The sequence below is a fragment of the Gambusia affinis genome, linkage group LG24 (assembly GCF_019740435.1).
Source record: "Gambusia affinis linkage group LG24, SWU_Gaff_1.0, whole genome shotgun sequence".
Classification (NCBI taxonomy): Eukaryota; Metazoa; Chordata; class Actinopteri; order Cyprinodontiformes; family Poeciliidae; genus Gambusia; species Gambusia affinis.
Genome location: NC_057891.1, coordinates 7,705,236 through 7,719,952, shown reverse-complemented (window position 1 = coordinate 7,719,952; position 14,717 = coordinate 7,705,236). Strand labels below are relative to the sequence as shown.

The 14,717-nt window shown below is 38.4% G+C and overlaps 1 protein-coding gene across 1 annotated transcript; it reads left to right on the top strand.

Moving 5' to 3' along the window:
* Window positions 1–3,540: 3,540 nt before the first annotated feature.
* mrpl39 (mitochondrial ribosomal protein L39) lies at window positions 3,541–14,712 on the top strand. Its single transcript, XM_044109849.1, has 10 exons — window positions 3,541–3,731; window positions 6,145–6,351; window positions 6,431–6,570; window positions 6,658–6,757; window positions 7,262–7,329; window positions 7,464–7,576; window positions 7,660–7,725; window positions 7,798–7,951; window positions 12,250–12,297; window positions 14,511–14,712. Exons 1-10 carry the CDS (start codon window positions 3,695–3,697, stop codon window positions 14,583–14,585), a joined length of 1,008 nt encoding a protein of 335 aa, XP_043965784.1. The 5' UTR covers window positions 3,541–3,694; the 3' UTR covers window positions 14,586–14,712.
* The last annotated feature ends 5 nt before the right edge of the window (window positions 14,713–14,717 follow it).

The following is a 14,717-nucleotide window of genomic DNA, read 5'->3' as shown; positions in this document are numbered from 1 at the left end:
TAATTAATTATGTTTTATTTATTTTAGATAAAATGTCTTCCAATTTTGGTGTTAAATGTTAGAATTTATTGTTTATTGATTTTTGAGAATGTGTTTTTGCATCATTTTAGTGTTTTGTAATTACGTTGTAATTAAGTGAACCTAATGAATTTATCATTTGGATCAATCGTAATCTGACTAGGAGTAACAGCATGTGAAGCCAACGGGAAACTGATGGGACGGAACAATTGGTTCACAACTCTTCAGTCAGTTCAATGTCTTAACTATAAACCTTTACTTTAATCTGTCTGTACAATCACTGGTGTAAAAAAAATTCCCATTTAAAATAACCCATAGCATCCTGAGGTTTGATGCCTGATCCTGTACCTCCGACTTTCTGTAACTTGACATTTCATAACCGAAACAGGCAGCAGACTGCTGATGTAAGAGCAGCTCTTCCACTGGGCTTGGCAGGTTTTCTATAGGAAACCCTGAAAGTTTTCCCAGGTGACTCTTCCTGATGAACTTGAAACTTTCTTGGCAATCTTTCTTAAGGGATGCTGCTGGTATTCTGCTGTTTATTTAAGTAATATTTAAAAGTGAGTTTTCGAAAAGTGCTGATTTCATTGTGAGTCGTTAAAGGGTTTGACCTAGAACCTGCACCTGTCCTGTTGTCGCCTTCCTGTCCTCAATTTCCATTTGCTTGATTTGTTTCTCTGTTTCTACCAAAAACTGGATGAATAAAGTCTTCAATCTGATGTTTTGTAAACAAAACAATTTTTTAAAAATAGGCTTAATTGAGACCATGGACTTCATAATTCCTTTTATTTTGTAGATTTTGTTTATTTATTTAGGATATTGTAGATGTCTTCCAGTTCCAATGTTAAATGTTCATTAGAATTTAAAGTTTAAGAATGAAGAGGACTTCTTCCCTTCGGTCTTCCACTCAGCAGCTTCTTTCTTTGTTGGATTTTTATTTTCCATCACAACAACATAACAAATGTAAAGGAAAATAATTTGTCAGAGTTTCTGTTTCTCCTTTTTATTTGTGTCTGAGCAGGGAGAGTTTCAACAGGTGTCCCACGGCAGCTCCCACGTAGCGACACACCGCCGATGGACGCTGGAAGAGAGGAGATGCAGCGAGCTTCTCCTGCTGGGCAGATCTGAGAGAAGAAAATGAGGATTTAACTATACCGTCCTGATAAGAAGCTGCTTTCTGACCCAGATGAACTTGTCCATCCAAGCCTGGTTCCCTTCATTGTTCCATCCATCCTGGTTCCCTTTCATCCCTGGGAATTATGTGACGATTTTGATTTCTTTACTGAGATGTTCTCACAGTTTTAAATAAAAATAAATAAAGCAGAAAATCCTTGGAGTTTGTCTTTAAATGTGGAAATTGTACATGAATATCTAATATCATGGCAGGCACCTATTCTACACAGGCACGCGCAGAGGTGGGAGCGAAGGGGGCTTGAGCCCCTGCCCTTTTTATCCTTGATGCCCCTAGTGCCCTTTTTGAGTTTTTTTTTTTTTTTAATTGTTTATTTTTTATTTTTAATCTGTATGTCAGAAGGCCTGTTTGTGCCCCTCAGCAATAATATTTAGCTAAATATAATAATTTAGTAAAAATAAACTTGTCTGGCTGCCTTCAGTTTAATGACTCTCAGAGCCTCCATGTTGTTCAGACTTCGGGTCCATGGTGAGGAGGAGGGGCCGGATCTGTGCCCTCTAACTATCAAATTATGGGCAAGAAAAACATGTATATTTATTCTATTCTTTTTATTTATTTTATTCTACCTTATTTTGTGAATAAAAACTGTTTCTATTTATATTTTTATAATCGTCTTTACAATAGTGGGACAAAACCCGCCTCACCCCTAAACATAGAAATGCTTCAGCTGCAGAGAAAACTTCTGACTTTAACTTCATCATTCTGCTAAAAGCCCAGTTCACTACAGGCAGTCCGAATCGGACCCACCGACAGATATAAAGAATATCTGTCTTTATATCAGACATCCTGATATAAGACACGGTACCAACTGTCACCGCGAGTCGAAACGCAGCTCAAAGCCCCGGTACCAGCCGGTAACACTCGGTATCAGCCGGTAACACTCGGTACCACTCGGTCTCTGTTCGATCTGCTTCTCCTTAACGTTTCTACCAGGCGGGTTGAAGCCGCTGCTGACGGGATCTGGGCTGGAGGTTCGCGGCTGTAAATAGAAGTTATTGCAGAACCTCAAGTGTTAAAGGAAGATTCGGCCCAGAGCATTTAGAGTTCATAAAATAAACATCAGAGAAAATATTGTAGAACCACAGCAAAAAGCCAAACATGCCACAATGAAATGAATCAAAATGTCTCCAAAGCATCGGCGGACTGACAGGGGCCACCGGGGGATTCCAGGTAGATTCCAGGTAGATTCCAGGTAGATTCCAGAGATGCGCATCGCAGCGGCTGTTCATGCAGAGTCGGCCCAAGGTAATATGGGGCCTTAGACAGGACCCATATTACAGGAATGTTTAAATATTAATAAGGTATGAATCTGTGAGAGGGAGACCAGGTTTATTGACCGAGTTTAAAATCAATCACTGATTATTGGTTATTTGCTGCGATGTATTTAAGAACAAAACCAATTCAAACACAAAGATTACACCATATTGTAGCCATGGTAACATAATCAAACTATCAAGATGATTCTTTAAACTTTTACAAAGTAAACGTCCTAATTAAATCCTAAATATACTTTTTCTTTCCTCAGCTGAATGCATTAAATAAAATGCAATAACAATGTCATTCTCTATAAATGATGCTACAGGTTTAGATCTATGGTCTTTGTTATAATTAAACAATTTCTAGGGGCCCCTGAGTGTCTGGAGGCCCCTGAATGGCCCCTACCAGCAGCTACTGAGTTTTCTTTGCCTTGATATTCCAGTATTATAATTCTAGGTCTCAGAGCTGCTAACATCAAACTATTATATAGAGTTAACCCCTTTGAGCTTCTTGGATCTATAAATTAGTCTGCAGCCAGATTGTTCTAGAGGTTAAATAGATATTATCAGGGCTTAATTAGTGAAATGGCAGCAATTTTGCTTATTTCACAACTTTATAACCAGAGACCTTCTCTCCTCTGGTCTGTTTAACAGCTACAGTCTCAGATCAACTCAGCCCTCCAGGACTGTCAGCAGCAGAAACAGAAACTTTATATCTGTTGGGGAAAATATAGACTAGATTTGCTTTGCATTTCCCTGCATGATGGCAATGATGTAGTAGGATCCAATTAGATTCTTGATTAATATGGGTTGTTGCTATGTTGTTGTACAGAGTTTTTGTTCAACGTGCCCCTTTTTTAAAATTGAGCCCCTGCCCCTCCATAGGTCTCTGCACGGCCCTGCAACGCTGGGTCCAAACCGACGGGCACACTTTGGCAGGCTCCAGTTAAATTTCTTAAGGAATTTTCTAGTTATTCATTAAGATTTTATTGTTTTGGCTCTAACAGTGACACCTGGTGTCAGTAAGTAGAGTTGCAGTTTAGTTCCTCTTTCACACGGAACGTTCAGTTTCCGTAACACAGCGGACATCAATATGTGGTGCACACGACTTATGCATGGCGTCCTTCAGCTATAAGTGCCTCTAGCTAGAAATTTCTTTTTTTCTTCATTCTTCTACAGTGTGTATTTGTAGCTGTTTTCTCTGTTAATTGTATTAATACTCGGAACAATGGCGACAAGGACCGCGTGCCAAGTTTTCAGGAGACGTAAGTAGTTGTTAGCATGATAGCATGCTTTAAAGGCTTGACACCGATAATTAGTAAATATGAAAGAATTATAGAAATCTCCGTCTAATATAGAACACAAAAACTACTGTTGACAAACAATGGTTTCGTTATTGCAGCATTGCCTATGGAATAAGTGATGCTATCTCATTAAAGTCGTCAGTTCTGTGGAGGACAAAGTTGTTATTAAATATAGAAATAAAAAAGCCATAGTATCATTATCATCATCATCATCATCATCATCATCAATCACTTTATTTTGGTAAATATTCCATATTAAACACAAGAAACAACAAAAGAAAAAAAGAAAAGAACAACAATAGACAAACCCACAGTTTACCATAAAAGGAATAGGCCGAAGCAAAGCTTATTCTTGCCTACCCTATTTTTTTACCTTACAACCTACCAGAATTTCTTCACAGTACAAATTCAGATTCAAGTACATAGTACATATATAGATCTACATAACAGCGTAAGATTTTATCATTTTACATTTTAAAGCTCTTTTAAAGTTCACCAAGAAAGGACATAACTTAAATTCATCATTCAATTCATTCCACAGTTTCACACCAATAACTGAAACACATCTAGACTTTATCTGACTTTTCTCTTTTGCACATTCAAATATAAACAAACCTCGCAAATTATATTTATTTTCTCTTAACTTAAATAATTTCTGAATACCAGAAGGAAGACTTTTATTCAATGCTTTTTACATTATTTTCAGTATTTTTGTATAAACAATATCTTCAAATTTTAATATTTTACTTTGAATAAAGAGTTTATCAGTTGGTTCACGGTATCCCACCTTATTTATAACCCTTATAGCTTTTTTTTTTTTGCAACTTAACTAATATATCAATAGTTGTTTTACTTGCATTTCCCCAGATTTCTGAGCAATAAGACAAATAAGGCATAACCAAAGAGGAATATATAACATGCAAGCCTTTAACATTTATTAAGTATTTTATTTTAAACAGTATTCCAATAGTTTTTGCAACTTTATTTCTAATATATCCTATGTTTATTATCTATGAATATTCCTAAAAAGTTTCTCATAAACTCTTTCGATTTCAACTCCATTTATGCATAACTTTACATTATTATAGTTCCGATTACTAGAGAAAACCATGAATTTAGTTTTTCCTTCATTTAACAATAACTTATTGTAATCAAACCATGTTTTCAACTCAGCTAACTCTTTTTCTACTGTTTTTATTATTTCATACATATTTTTCCAGAAAAAAGAAATTTGTATCGTCTGCAAACATTATAAACTTTAACAGACTGGATACTGCAAAAATATCGTTTAAATAAAGTATAAATAATTTAGGTCCTAGGACTGAGCCTTGAGGAAGACCACATTTTACCATGTCTGTCTGTGACTTAGTGTTGTTAATTTGTACATATTGTAATCTATTACCCAAGTAACTCTTTAACCACTGATATGCAACTCCCCGTAAGCAATACAGTTCACATTTACCCAATAGTCTTGTGTGGTCAATAGTATCAAAAGCCTTGCATAGGTCAATAAACACACCTATGGTATTAAGCTTCTGATCAACTGCTGCTGCAATGTGCTCCACAAACTCCATCACAGCGAAGGTTGTGGAGCAGTTGTACCTGAAGCCGTACTGGTGCTCGTTCAATATATTATGTTTATTGAGAAAGGAGTCCAGTCTTTTCATAAATAATTTTTCCAAAATTTTTGAAAATTGTGGTAGCAATGATATCGGCCTGTAATTTGTTAAATTGTTTGTTATAATTTGTAAAATAATTAATGTGCTAAATATTATATCCAAAAAATTCAAAATAAGAATGATCCCAATTTACCGGATTATACAGCGCGACAAAATATAATTAATCATTTTAAACAGTATTAAGTTATCACGATTATGTAATTTTTTTATGTCCCTTACAATCTCATTGTATTAATAATTAGGTTCCTATATTAAATTTTTTAAGTCTTGTAATTACTGTATTTATTTTTATACACATTTTTATTTACTGTCAAAATTATTTACATTTATTTTGCCTGTTTTTTTTTTAAACATGCACAAATATTTTTAAAGTTTTTCACATATTGCATATACATATAACAGAATACCTAAGATTCTGTAATATTAAACATAGAATATTTAATATAGGTATTCTAATGTAGGTATTCTAGAGCCGATTGTGAGGACATTGAAGGGACAATGATTCCAAACATGGCAGCAAATCTACAATAAAACAGCTTCAGGAGGGGAAAAAAAAACCTCCTGAAGTGTTTCAACAGTCTAGTTAAAGTCCAGATTTCTTAAAAAACAAATTGTATGCCATATATTTAATTGAAACCTCCTCATCTTCCCTTCTTCCTGTTTAAATCCTCTCCTTCGTCTCGTTCCACTCTCAGGGTTTTCATCCGCCGCAGCGGCTCTGCGTCCGTCACCCGCAGAGATACGCAGTCGCCGTAACACCGTGTTCTCCAGAGAGCAGGAAAGGCAGAGAGCTCTGTACCCCCGCATCGAGAAGATCGAGGTGTCCCTGAAGGGGCCTGGCCTGGACGGCACACTCCTGATCATGAACAAAGGCATGTCCACTCCGCTGAGCTGCGCCAGACGTACGTATAATAGGAGACACCAGACTCTGAAGCTAAGGGGGAAACAACCTGGGCTTAAATATTTATGCGGTTCCCCCAGATCTGACTGAGTACCATGTGAACAACTCGGCACTGGCGCTTGTGGACGGAGAGCTGTGGCCCCTCCACCAGCCCCTCACCGACTCCTGCACCCTCACTCTGCTCACGTTCAACGACAGCGACCCGACTCTCCTCAACGAGGTACATCAAAAACAGCAAAAACTCCATTTTTTTTCAGGGTTGGAATTCGGTGTGGTAAAGTTATTAATGTGTCTCTCTACCTTCCAGGCTTACTGGCGTTCCTGCTCCGCCCTACTTGGACAGGTCCTGGAGACGGCGTTTAAGGATGATTACACCGTAGAGCTGCTCAGCACACCGGAGATCCCAGGTAGAGGAAGACCCCCAGACAATGATTGACACTTTTCAGAAGGAGGATATGTAACAAAGGATCGTTACGAAACAAACTGCTTGTTTAGATGGTTCTGCATGAACGTTTGTGGAAGTTTAGTGGAAGGAAAAGAAATTGGGGCGAAGAAAAAGGTGCTGCCTTGAGAGAGTTGTAAACACAAAACCCAGGAAGGCAAAACAATACAGCAAAAATGCAAAATCCTAGAGAGTGTTTTGGTCTGGTTTCTAGAGCAAATATTTTAAGACACTAGGAATAGGAATTATTGACGTAAAACAAGCTCTTATATTTTGCTAAAAAGTTCCTTTTAAGTTAGTTTTGTCTTATTTCAAGTGTGTTAATAATTTTGCGTTGCAAACTACTCCAAAAATTAAAAAGAAAAAAAAGCTTTTCGTATTAAGAATGTTTTGGGGTTTTTTTATGGGTCAATATTCTTTTAGATTATGGAAATGATTTACATTTGGTTCTTTTGGTAACTTCCTGCAGTGACTTCAGGGGCGTTCTGCTGTGATGCCGTCCTTGACCCTCAGCTGGACTCCTGGACTCCATCGCCGGTAACTGAGATCAAAACGGAACCATTTTGAATCAGAAACAAGTTTCCTTTTTGTTTCTGTGAAACTTGGTACCGTTTGAGTTCACATCGCAGAAAACCAAGTATTTCGGGGTTGATGGGATTGTGTGCTCTCAGGAGTCTCTGCGTTCTCTGACCCGCGGGGCCCAGCAACTGATCCATCAGAACCTGGCCTGGGAGCCTCTGGAGGTGGCGCCCTCTGTGGCGCTGGAGGTTTTCTCACATAGCAGGTCCAGATTGACTCGGAACACGTCGAACTTACAACAACAACAAAAAAAAGTGTCTTCTCAGTTTCTGTCTTTTTGTGTCTCAGATGTAAACAGGAGGAAGTAGAACAGAAAGCATCAGACAGTCCTAAAGGAACAGTCATGCTCTATAGGTGATTATTATTATTTATTTATGTGGTTATTTAGTTTTCCTCAATTTGACCATCTGTCTGTATTTTCTTTAGATGTGGTGATCATGTGCTGCTGAGTGGGGGCCCTCTAGTGGCCAGAACAGGCCTGTGCTCCCAGTATGAGGTGACAGCTATGCACAGCCTGGGTCAGGGCCCCTGGGGTCACCACCGCAGAACACAGGGCCTCTCTCTGCCTCTGCAGCTACAGGTAGGCTAATATAAGCCCAGCAAATTTCTGCCCCTTTTAAGCTTTTAATTGCACTAACTGAACTTAATTTTTTACATTTTTATTTAAAAAAGTAGTTGGATGTGATTATAAATTCTTTACTATCCCACTAATTTGAATGAAAATAATTCTGTTAATGGAAGTTTTTTATTATGTAGAATTAAAACAAAATTAATTTTAGTTCATTTTATGGATCTTATTTATTTTATTGTTATTATTTTAAACTTTTGTTTAATTTAAAAAAATACTAAAAATATTTTTTTATTAGTTATTTACTGTCCTGTTAATGGAAGGGTTTTTTATATTTATCTCGAATAAAGCAACATTTTTAGTTCACTTTATAATTTTTTTTTTTTTTTACTATTTTTTTTATTTTTATTAATATTGAAAGGAGTTCATTTAATTAATACTGGCCATAAAAAACAATTGTTTTTGGCCCAGTTTACTGATATGTAAAATCTTGTTCCCTCTTTAGCCAGGAGGGGGTGCTGTTTGAAAGCTGTATTTAATGCATTAGGAGATTTGTGCCCCATATTAAATCGATGCATTCAAGATAAGATGAAGGAAAAAGCTCCACATCTCTAAACTGGATTAGATCTTCTCTTTTCTCTTGGTGTATAAATACAGCTCAGTGTTGTGGAGGATAAATCAAAATGTTATAAAAACTATGACATTAACCATTTTATCAGTGGTGTGTAAATGTTTTCCTCTGCACTGCTCTGTTGAACTGAACTGGTTCAGCAGTTTTTTTTTCCCCCAGTAGCCTGCTCAGCATCAGCAGCTTCAGCTGCAGTCACATTCTTCCTCAACAGTGTGGAAACATGTGCAGGTTTAGTGTTTTCCTGGTCTGGAGAAGGATGGACAAACGGAAAGCAGCAGGGATCTTTGTCCACCTCCATCTTGCCTCGAATTTCCCTCTAAGAAATTTTCACTCTACCAGCTTCTCTGATTTAACACTCATTTATAATATTTTGGTAACCACAAGTCATTAGTTATACTCATCATAATATATTTGGATTTAATATAGGTGATCTTCTGAAAAGAAAACAGGAACTGTTATTCCAATTATTTGAAACCTAAGTTACATTTGTTCATTCTTACAAAAGCATGCCTTTTGTATTGGGTCTTACTCAAAGTGCTTCTACTTCGTTCTGTAAATCTTTCATACTTGGAAATGAGGAGCGGTCTCAATTATTTTTCATAAATCTGTAGCCATTATGACCTTTTGTCCTTTTTTCCACCTTCATTCCATCCTTCCATCTTTCTTTCCATTGTCAGGAAAACAAAACTTGTCATTATTATATGGTTCGGTTTGTAAAATAGGATGTTTGTTTTTATTGTTTTCAAACAATTAAAGTAAAAACGGCTATGTATCAATCAATCAAACTTTATTTGTTTAGCACATTTCAGCAGCAAGGCATTTCAAAGTGCTTTACATCAAATCAAACACAAAAACACAATGCAACATAGAATCAACATTAAAAACACAACATCAAGTCAGACTCCGTCAACAAACCTGCAATTGATTACGTTTCAAATACAACTCTAAACAAGTGGGTTTTTAGTTGAGATTTAAAGGAAGTCAGTGTTTCAGCTGTTTTACAGTTTTCTGGAAGATAAATGCCGCTTCTCCTCGTTTGGTTCAGGTCAGAGTCCATCACTACTCCCAGGTTTCGGGCCTGATCGGTGATTTTTAGTTGTAATAACTGAAGCTGTGCACTGACTCTAGATCGTTCCTCTTTAGGTCCAAAAATAATAACTTCAGTTTTGTTTTTGTTCAGCTGGAGGACGTTTTGGCACATCCACAAATTTATCTGTTCTAAGCATCTGTTCAGTGATTGGATGGGTTCTGAGTCTCCTGGTGACATCGTAATGTAGAGCTGTGTATCATCTGCATAGTTATGGTGGCTAATATTATTTCCTGTTATAACCTGAGCCAGTGGGAGCATATAGATATTGAATAAGAGGGGTCCTAGGATTGAACCTTGGGGTACCCCACATGTGACCTTTGACCTCTTTGATGAGAAGTTTTCAATTGAAACAAAGAAATCCCTGTTCTTTATGTACGATTCAAACCAGTTAAGCACTGGACCGGAGAGTCCGACCCAGTCGATTCAGTAATATGTCATGGTCAACACTGAGGTCCAACAGAACCAGCACTGTGGTTCTCCCACAGTCCGTATTTATATGGATGTCATTGAACACTTTTACGAGGGCAGTTTCTGTGCTGTGGTGAGACCGGAAACCAGACTGGAAGGAGGCAAAGCGGTTGGTTATCGTTAGGAAGCTATTTAACTGTTTACACACAACTTTTTCAATAACTTTGCTGATGAATGGGAGGTTGGAGATCGGCCTGTAATTCTGCAGTAGTGATTTGTCTAGATTGTTCTTTTTTATCAGTGGGTTGATTACTGCTGTTTTCAAAGCCTGGGGGAAAACACCTGATTAGAGCGATGAGTTTACTATTTGGATCAGATCAATAGCAACAACAGGCAGAACTTTCTTAAAGAAATGTGAGGGTAGAACATCCAGACAGCAGGAACTGGAGCTTAATTGACTTATAATTTCCTCTAGGGTTTTATAATTAAGTAGTTGAAATTAGGTCATTTTTCCTGTATTTGTTTTGTTTGGGCACAGCGTTGGTACTGACTTTATAGTGGATGTGCAGATTAATCCTCTGATTTTTTGAATTTTCTCTGAAAAGAAACTGGAAAACTGGTTACAGGCGGCAATAGACTGAAATTCAGGTGGTAACGTCACAGGAGGGTTTGTGAGTCTGTCAACTGTTGCAAATAAAGCTCGAGCATTGTTAATGTTTTTGTTTATGACATCTGCAAAGAAGGCCTGTCTTGCATGTTTGAGTGTTAAATGATAGTAACGTAGTTTTTCTTTATAGATGTCATAATGAACGTGAAGTTGAGTTTTACGCCATTTTCGTTCTGCCCTTCGGCAGAGTTGTCTTGCAGATCTAACTGTTTGGTAAGAAGAAATCTCCATGGAGAAATGCACAGACACAACCTTCATTTTAATTGGGGCAATGGAATCAATGACATCTGAAACTTTCGACTGAAAATCATTTACCAACTTATCTACATCATTACAGCTTAAGGGTGAGGAAGAAGAGTAGATTTGATGAAATGTTTCTGCTGTGCTTTCAGTGAGAGAACGTTTTGTGATGGTTGCTGTTTGTCCAAGTGGATTAAAGGATAAAGAACTTTCAAAGATAACAGCGAAGTGATCCGACAGGGCGACATCAGTTACAGAGACATTGGAAATATTCACACCCTTACTGATAACCAGGTCCAGTGTGTGTCCTTGAGTGTGTGTTGCTTGTTTGACATGTTGTGTTCGACCAAAAGTCTCTAAGATATTAGAGCTTTTTAGTCCCTCTGTCTTGGGGGTTGTCAACATGAACGTTAAAATCACCAACAATTATTAAGCATTCATAATTAATACATACAAGAGATAGAAGTTCATTCAACTCAGTAAAGAAATTTTCCACATATGTTGGAGTTTTGTATAAAGTTAGTGTTAAAGTCCATTTGAGGCCTTTAATCTCAATTCCAAGATACTCGAAAGAGGTGAAGTGACCCAAAGAAATTTTACTACTATTTACTGTATTCTTAAATATTGAAGCCACGCCTCCTCCTTTTTTATGTTTTCTATTCTCACTTAAGAAACTGTAGTTAGGAGGCGCACTACGATTAATACGATCGGTTCATTATTGTCATTCAACCATGTTTCTGTCAGAAACATAACATCGATATTATGCTCAGTGATGAAATCATTGATTAATAGAGCTTTAGCACAGAGAGATCTGGTATTTAAAAGAGCTAATTTTAGTGACTTGGAGGCCAAACGTTCTTGAGTCTGAGGTTCCTTTAGGCAGTAGTGAGTTTCACTACATTTTATTGATTGTACATTATGTGTTTCCTTGTTTTAATCACCTAAAATCTGTTTTTGTACGTTTCCTTTTGTGTTGGTCAAAGGGAGTGTTTTTAGAGAGCGTGCTTCCACTTAGAGTTTTCTTGATGATCGTGTTTGTTTGCAAATATAAACAAATGTCTGCATAAAACAAGTATGTAGAGAAACATCCAGAACATCTAGAGAGAAGAAAAAAAAAACGTGGTTAATTTGCAATTAATCGCAAGTTAACAACGGACACAGAACAGTCGGCCGTTTCCACAGCGATGCGTCTCAGCATGCAGACGCAGGGATGTGAGCTCCGTGTTTGTGCACATGTGCCTGCATCATGTCACGTTTCCTCTTCCTTTCTGCAGGCTCATCACACAATCTGGAGGAGACTGAGGCAGCGGGCAGAGAAGCTGGTAAGGACAGTAAACATTTCGGTTCTCTACCTCACGCAGCCAGCTGACAGGAGCCTCTCAGCGTTTCAGGGCTTATTGGACGGGTGTCCAGACAACTGCCTGCCTCACGTTTTGCCAGCTCCCTAGCTGCAGCCAGAGGTTAGGATTTACCACTGCTATTTTTATTGCCTTCATTCTAATGCTGGCAACAACAACAAAAAAAAAGGCAGAGGAGATGCATGGTGGGCTGTAATCTTTCGGAAACAGCAGGTCCCATCATGCTGGTGCGAGCGCAGCATCAAAAACACAGGCGCTAACTGGAGATCCAAGGGAAGAAGTATTTTTAAACCTCTCCAAGTTCAGAGCTGCAAATGGGCGGAGATTTGGAGCGACGCAGAGGACAATCTGCTCTGTTTCCCTACACAGCCGGGAAAAGGATCAAACATTATGTCATTTGATTTCATCGTTTTCCAGGTCTGCATGAAAATGAACAAAAATAAGAGCATAGAAAAGCATTTGTTCCCTGCTGCACTGTCTAAATTCCCACCTTGCATCCTAACATCGTCAGGTCAATTCCTTCCTCACTTCTAGACTTCTCTCCTTCTTTGACTCCCTTTCCTTCCTTCCTTTAGATCTGTCCTTCCTTTATTTCTTTAAACTCTTCCTTCCTTCCCTGTCTTCCTTGAGTTCTATGTTTCTTGGTTCCATCCTTCCTTCTTTCCTCACACTTAGTTTGTTTCCGGTTTTGTATGTAAAGCTTTCTTACTGTCAGAATTTCCATCCTAAACTTCTGGCCCGGCTCGGTATCCTATATTTTAAACTTGAGTGTGAATCGTTAATTCAGGTCTGGAAAAGTCTCATGTCTACATGATGAACGCCTCGGCCGCCCTGCAGCAGAAGATTCTGCAAATGTAAAGTAGGCTAAGAGTTAATTTAGGATCCATGTTGGCAAAATATATTTTTTGCTGCAGCCTTTCTGGCACCAGTGATTGCGTAATTTAAAGGGGTAAAAGAAAAAAGAAAAGGTGTTCGTTTCTAGAAACTCTTAACCTGGCAGCTGATGACATTGTGTGCTGTGTGGCCTACATTTTCCTGAAATAAGACTTCTGTCAGCGCAGCCTGAGCGATGCAGGACGGTTTGCTCTTCCTTTTTGTAGTCTGCTGTGTTTTTAACACCTGAGTCTAATAGATGCAGCTCTTAGTGTGTGTGTGTGTGTGTGTGTGTGTGTGTATGCATGCAGAGGGCAGCGTCCTGATTGTCCTCTGGATCCCATATGGTGGCAAAGCCGATACGCCACCAGTTAGTTAGAAACTTCTGTCAAGGACATTTTTATTCCAGCGTATGAGGAGACAAATGATGAGAATTATATTTTATTGGCGAGTCATCCTTCAATTTTCACCAAAAAATAGTGATATCATTTAAAGACTGATGGGTAAAAAAAGGATTGATGTCTGTAATAATGAAGACATAACAAGTGCAACATTGATTGTTTAACAATTTCTAAAGCAGAAATAAATATTTTGATATTTTGGTTGAATAAATTGATTTTATATGATATATATATTTAAAATATATTACTTTACATTCTGATGTAATATATTTTACATTATACTACATTCTAATATAACGTAAAATAAACAATAAAGCATGCTGTCGCTCTGAGCACAAAGTGTAGAATTAGACTTTATGAATCTGGCACATTTTATCATTGATACTCAATCTTTAAGATTTTTTTCACTATTGGGGCCGGTACAGATATTAACATCAGATCGGTGCATCTCTACCTGCTTTAGTTAATAGGCGTGTTCTCTTGTCTTTCCCATTTTTTAAAATGTTTTTAAAGAAACACACACACGCCAATGAATCAGGAAGACAAATCTTCTGTTCTGCCGCACACAACACCGTCTTGTGTTCATCTCAGGGCCGTGCGGTCGTTGCTGTTGTTGTGTCGTGGAGGTCTGAGGCCTGGACGTGTCGCCCGCCAGTGCACAGAACAAGGCAGGGACGGCTGGAGAGCAGCAGAAGGCGTGGGCGGATGCGCTGCGTCAGCCGGCTGCAGGCAGCAGGGAGGCGCATCCCCCGTCTGCCTCCAGCTGGCGCTCCAAACGCCGCCGCCCACACCGCAAACAGGCATCACGACCCCGCGCCTGGACGTTTTGCCATTTGTACACCTTCGTGAATAAATGATGCATCCTTCTGTTTTTTTCTTCTTCTTCTTCTTTCACTTCTGCAGGTAGAAACAGGAGAGAAACATGAATGGACTCCACCCCCTTCTCCGGACTCGGCTCAGCCTCCAACAAGCCAGTGATCGCTCAACCACGTGTCATTTGTTCAAATGTCATTTGCACAAATCGGCTTCATTTTTGTGATCCTTGCGGCTGTAAACAAATGAGCCAAAGTAAATAAAGTGACATGTGTCTGCGTTTGCAACAAAGGCCGT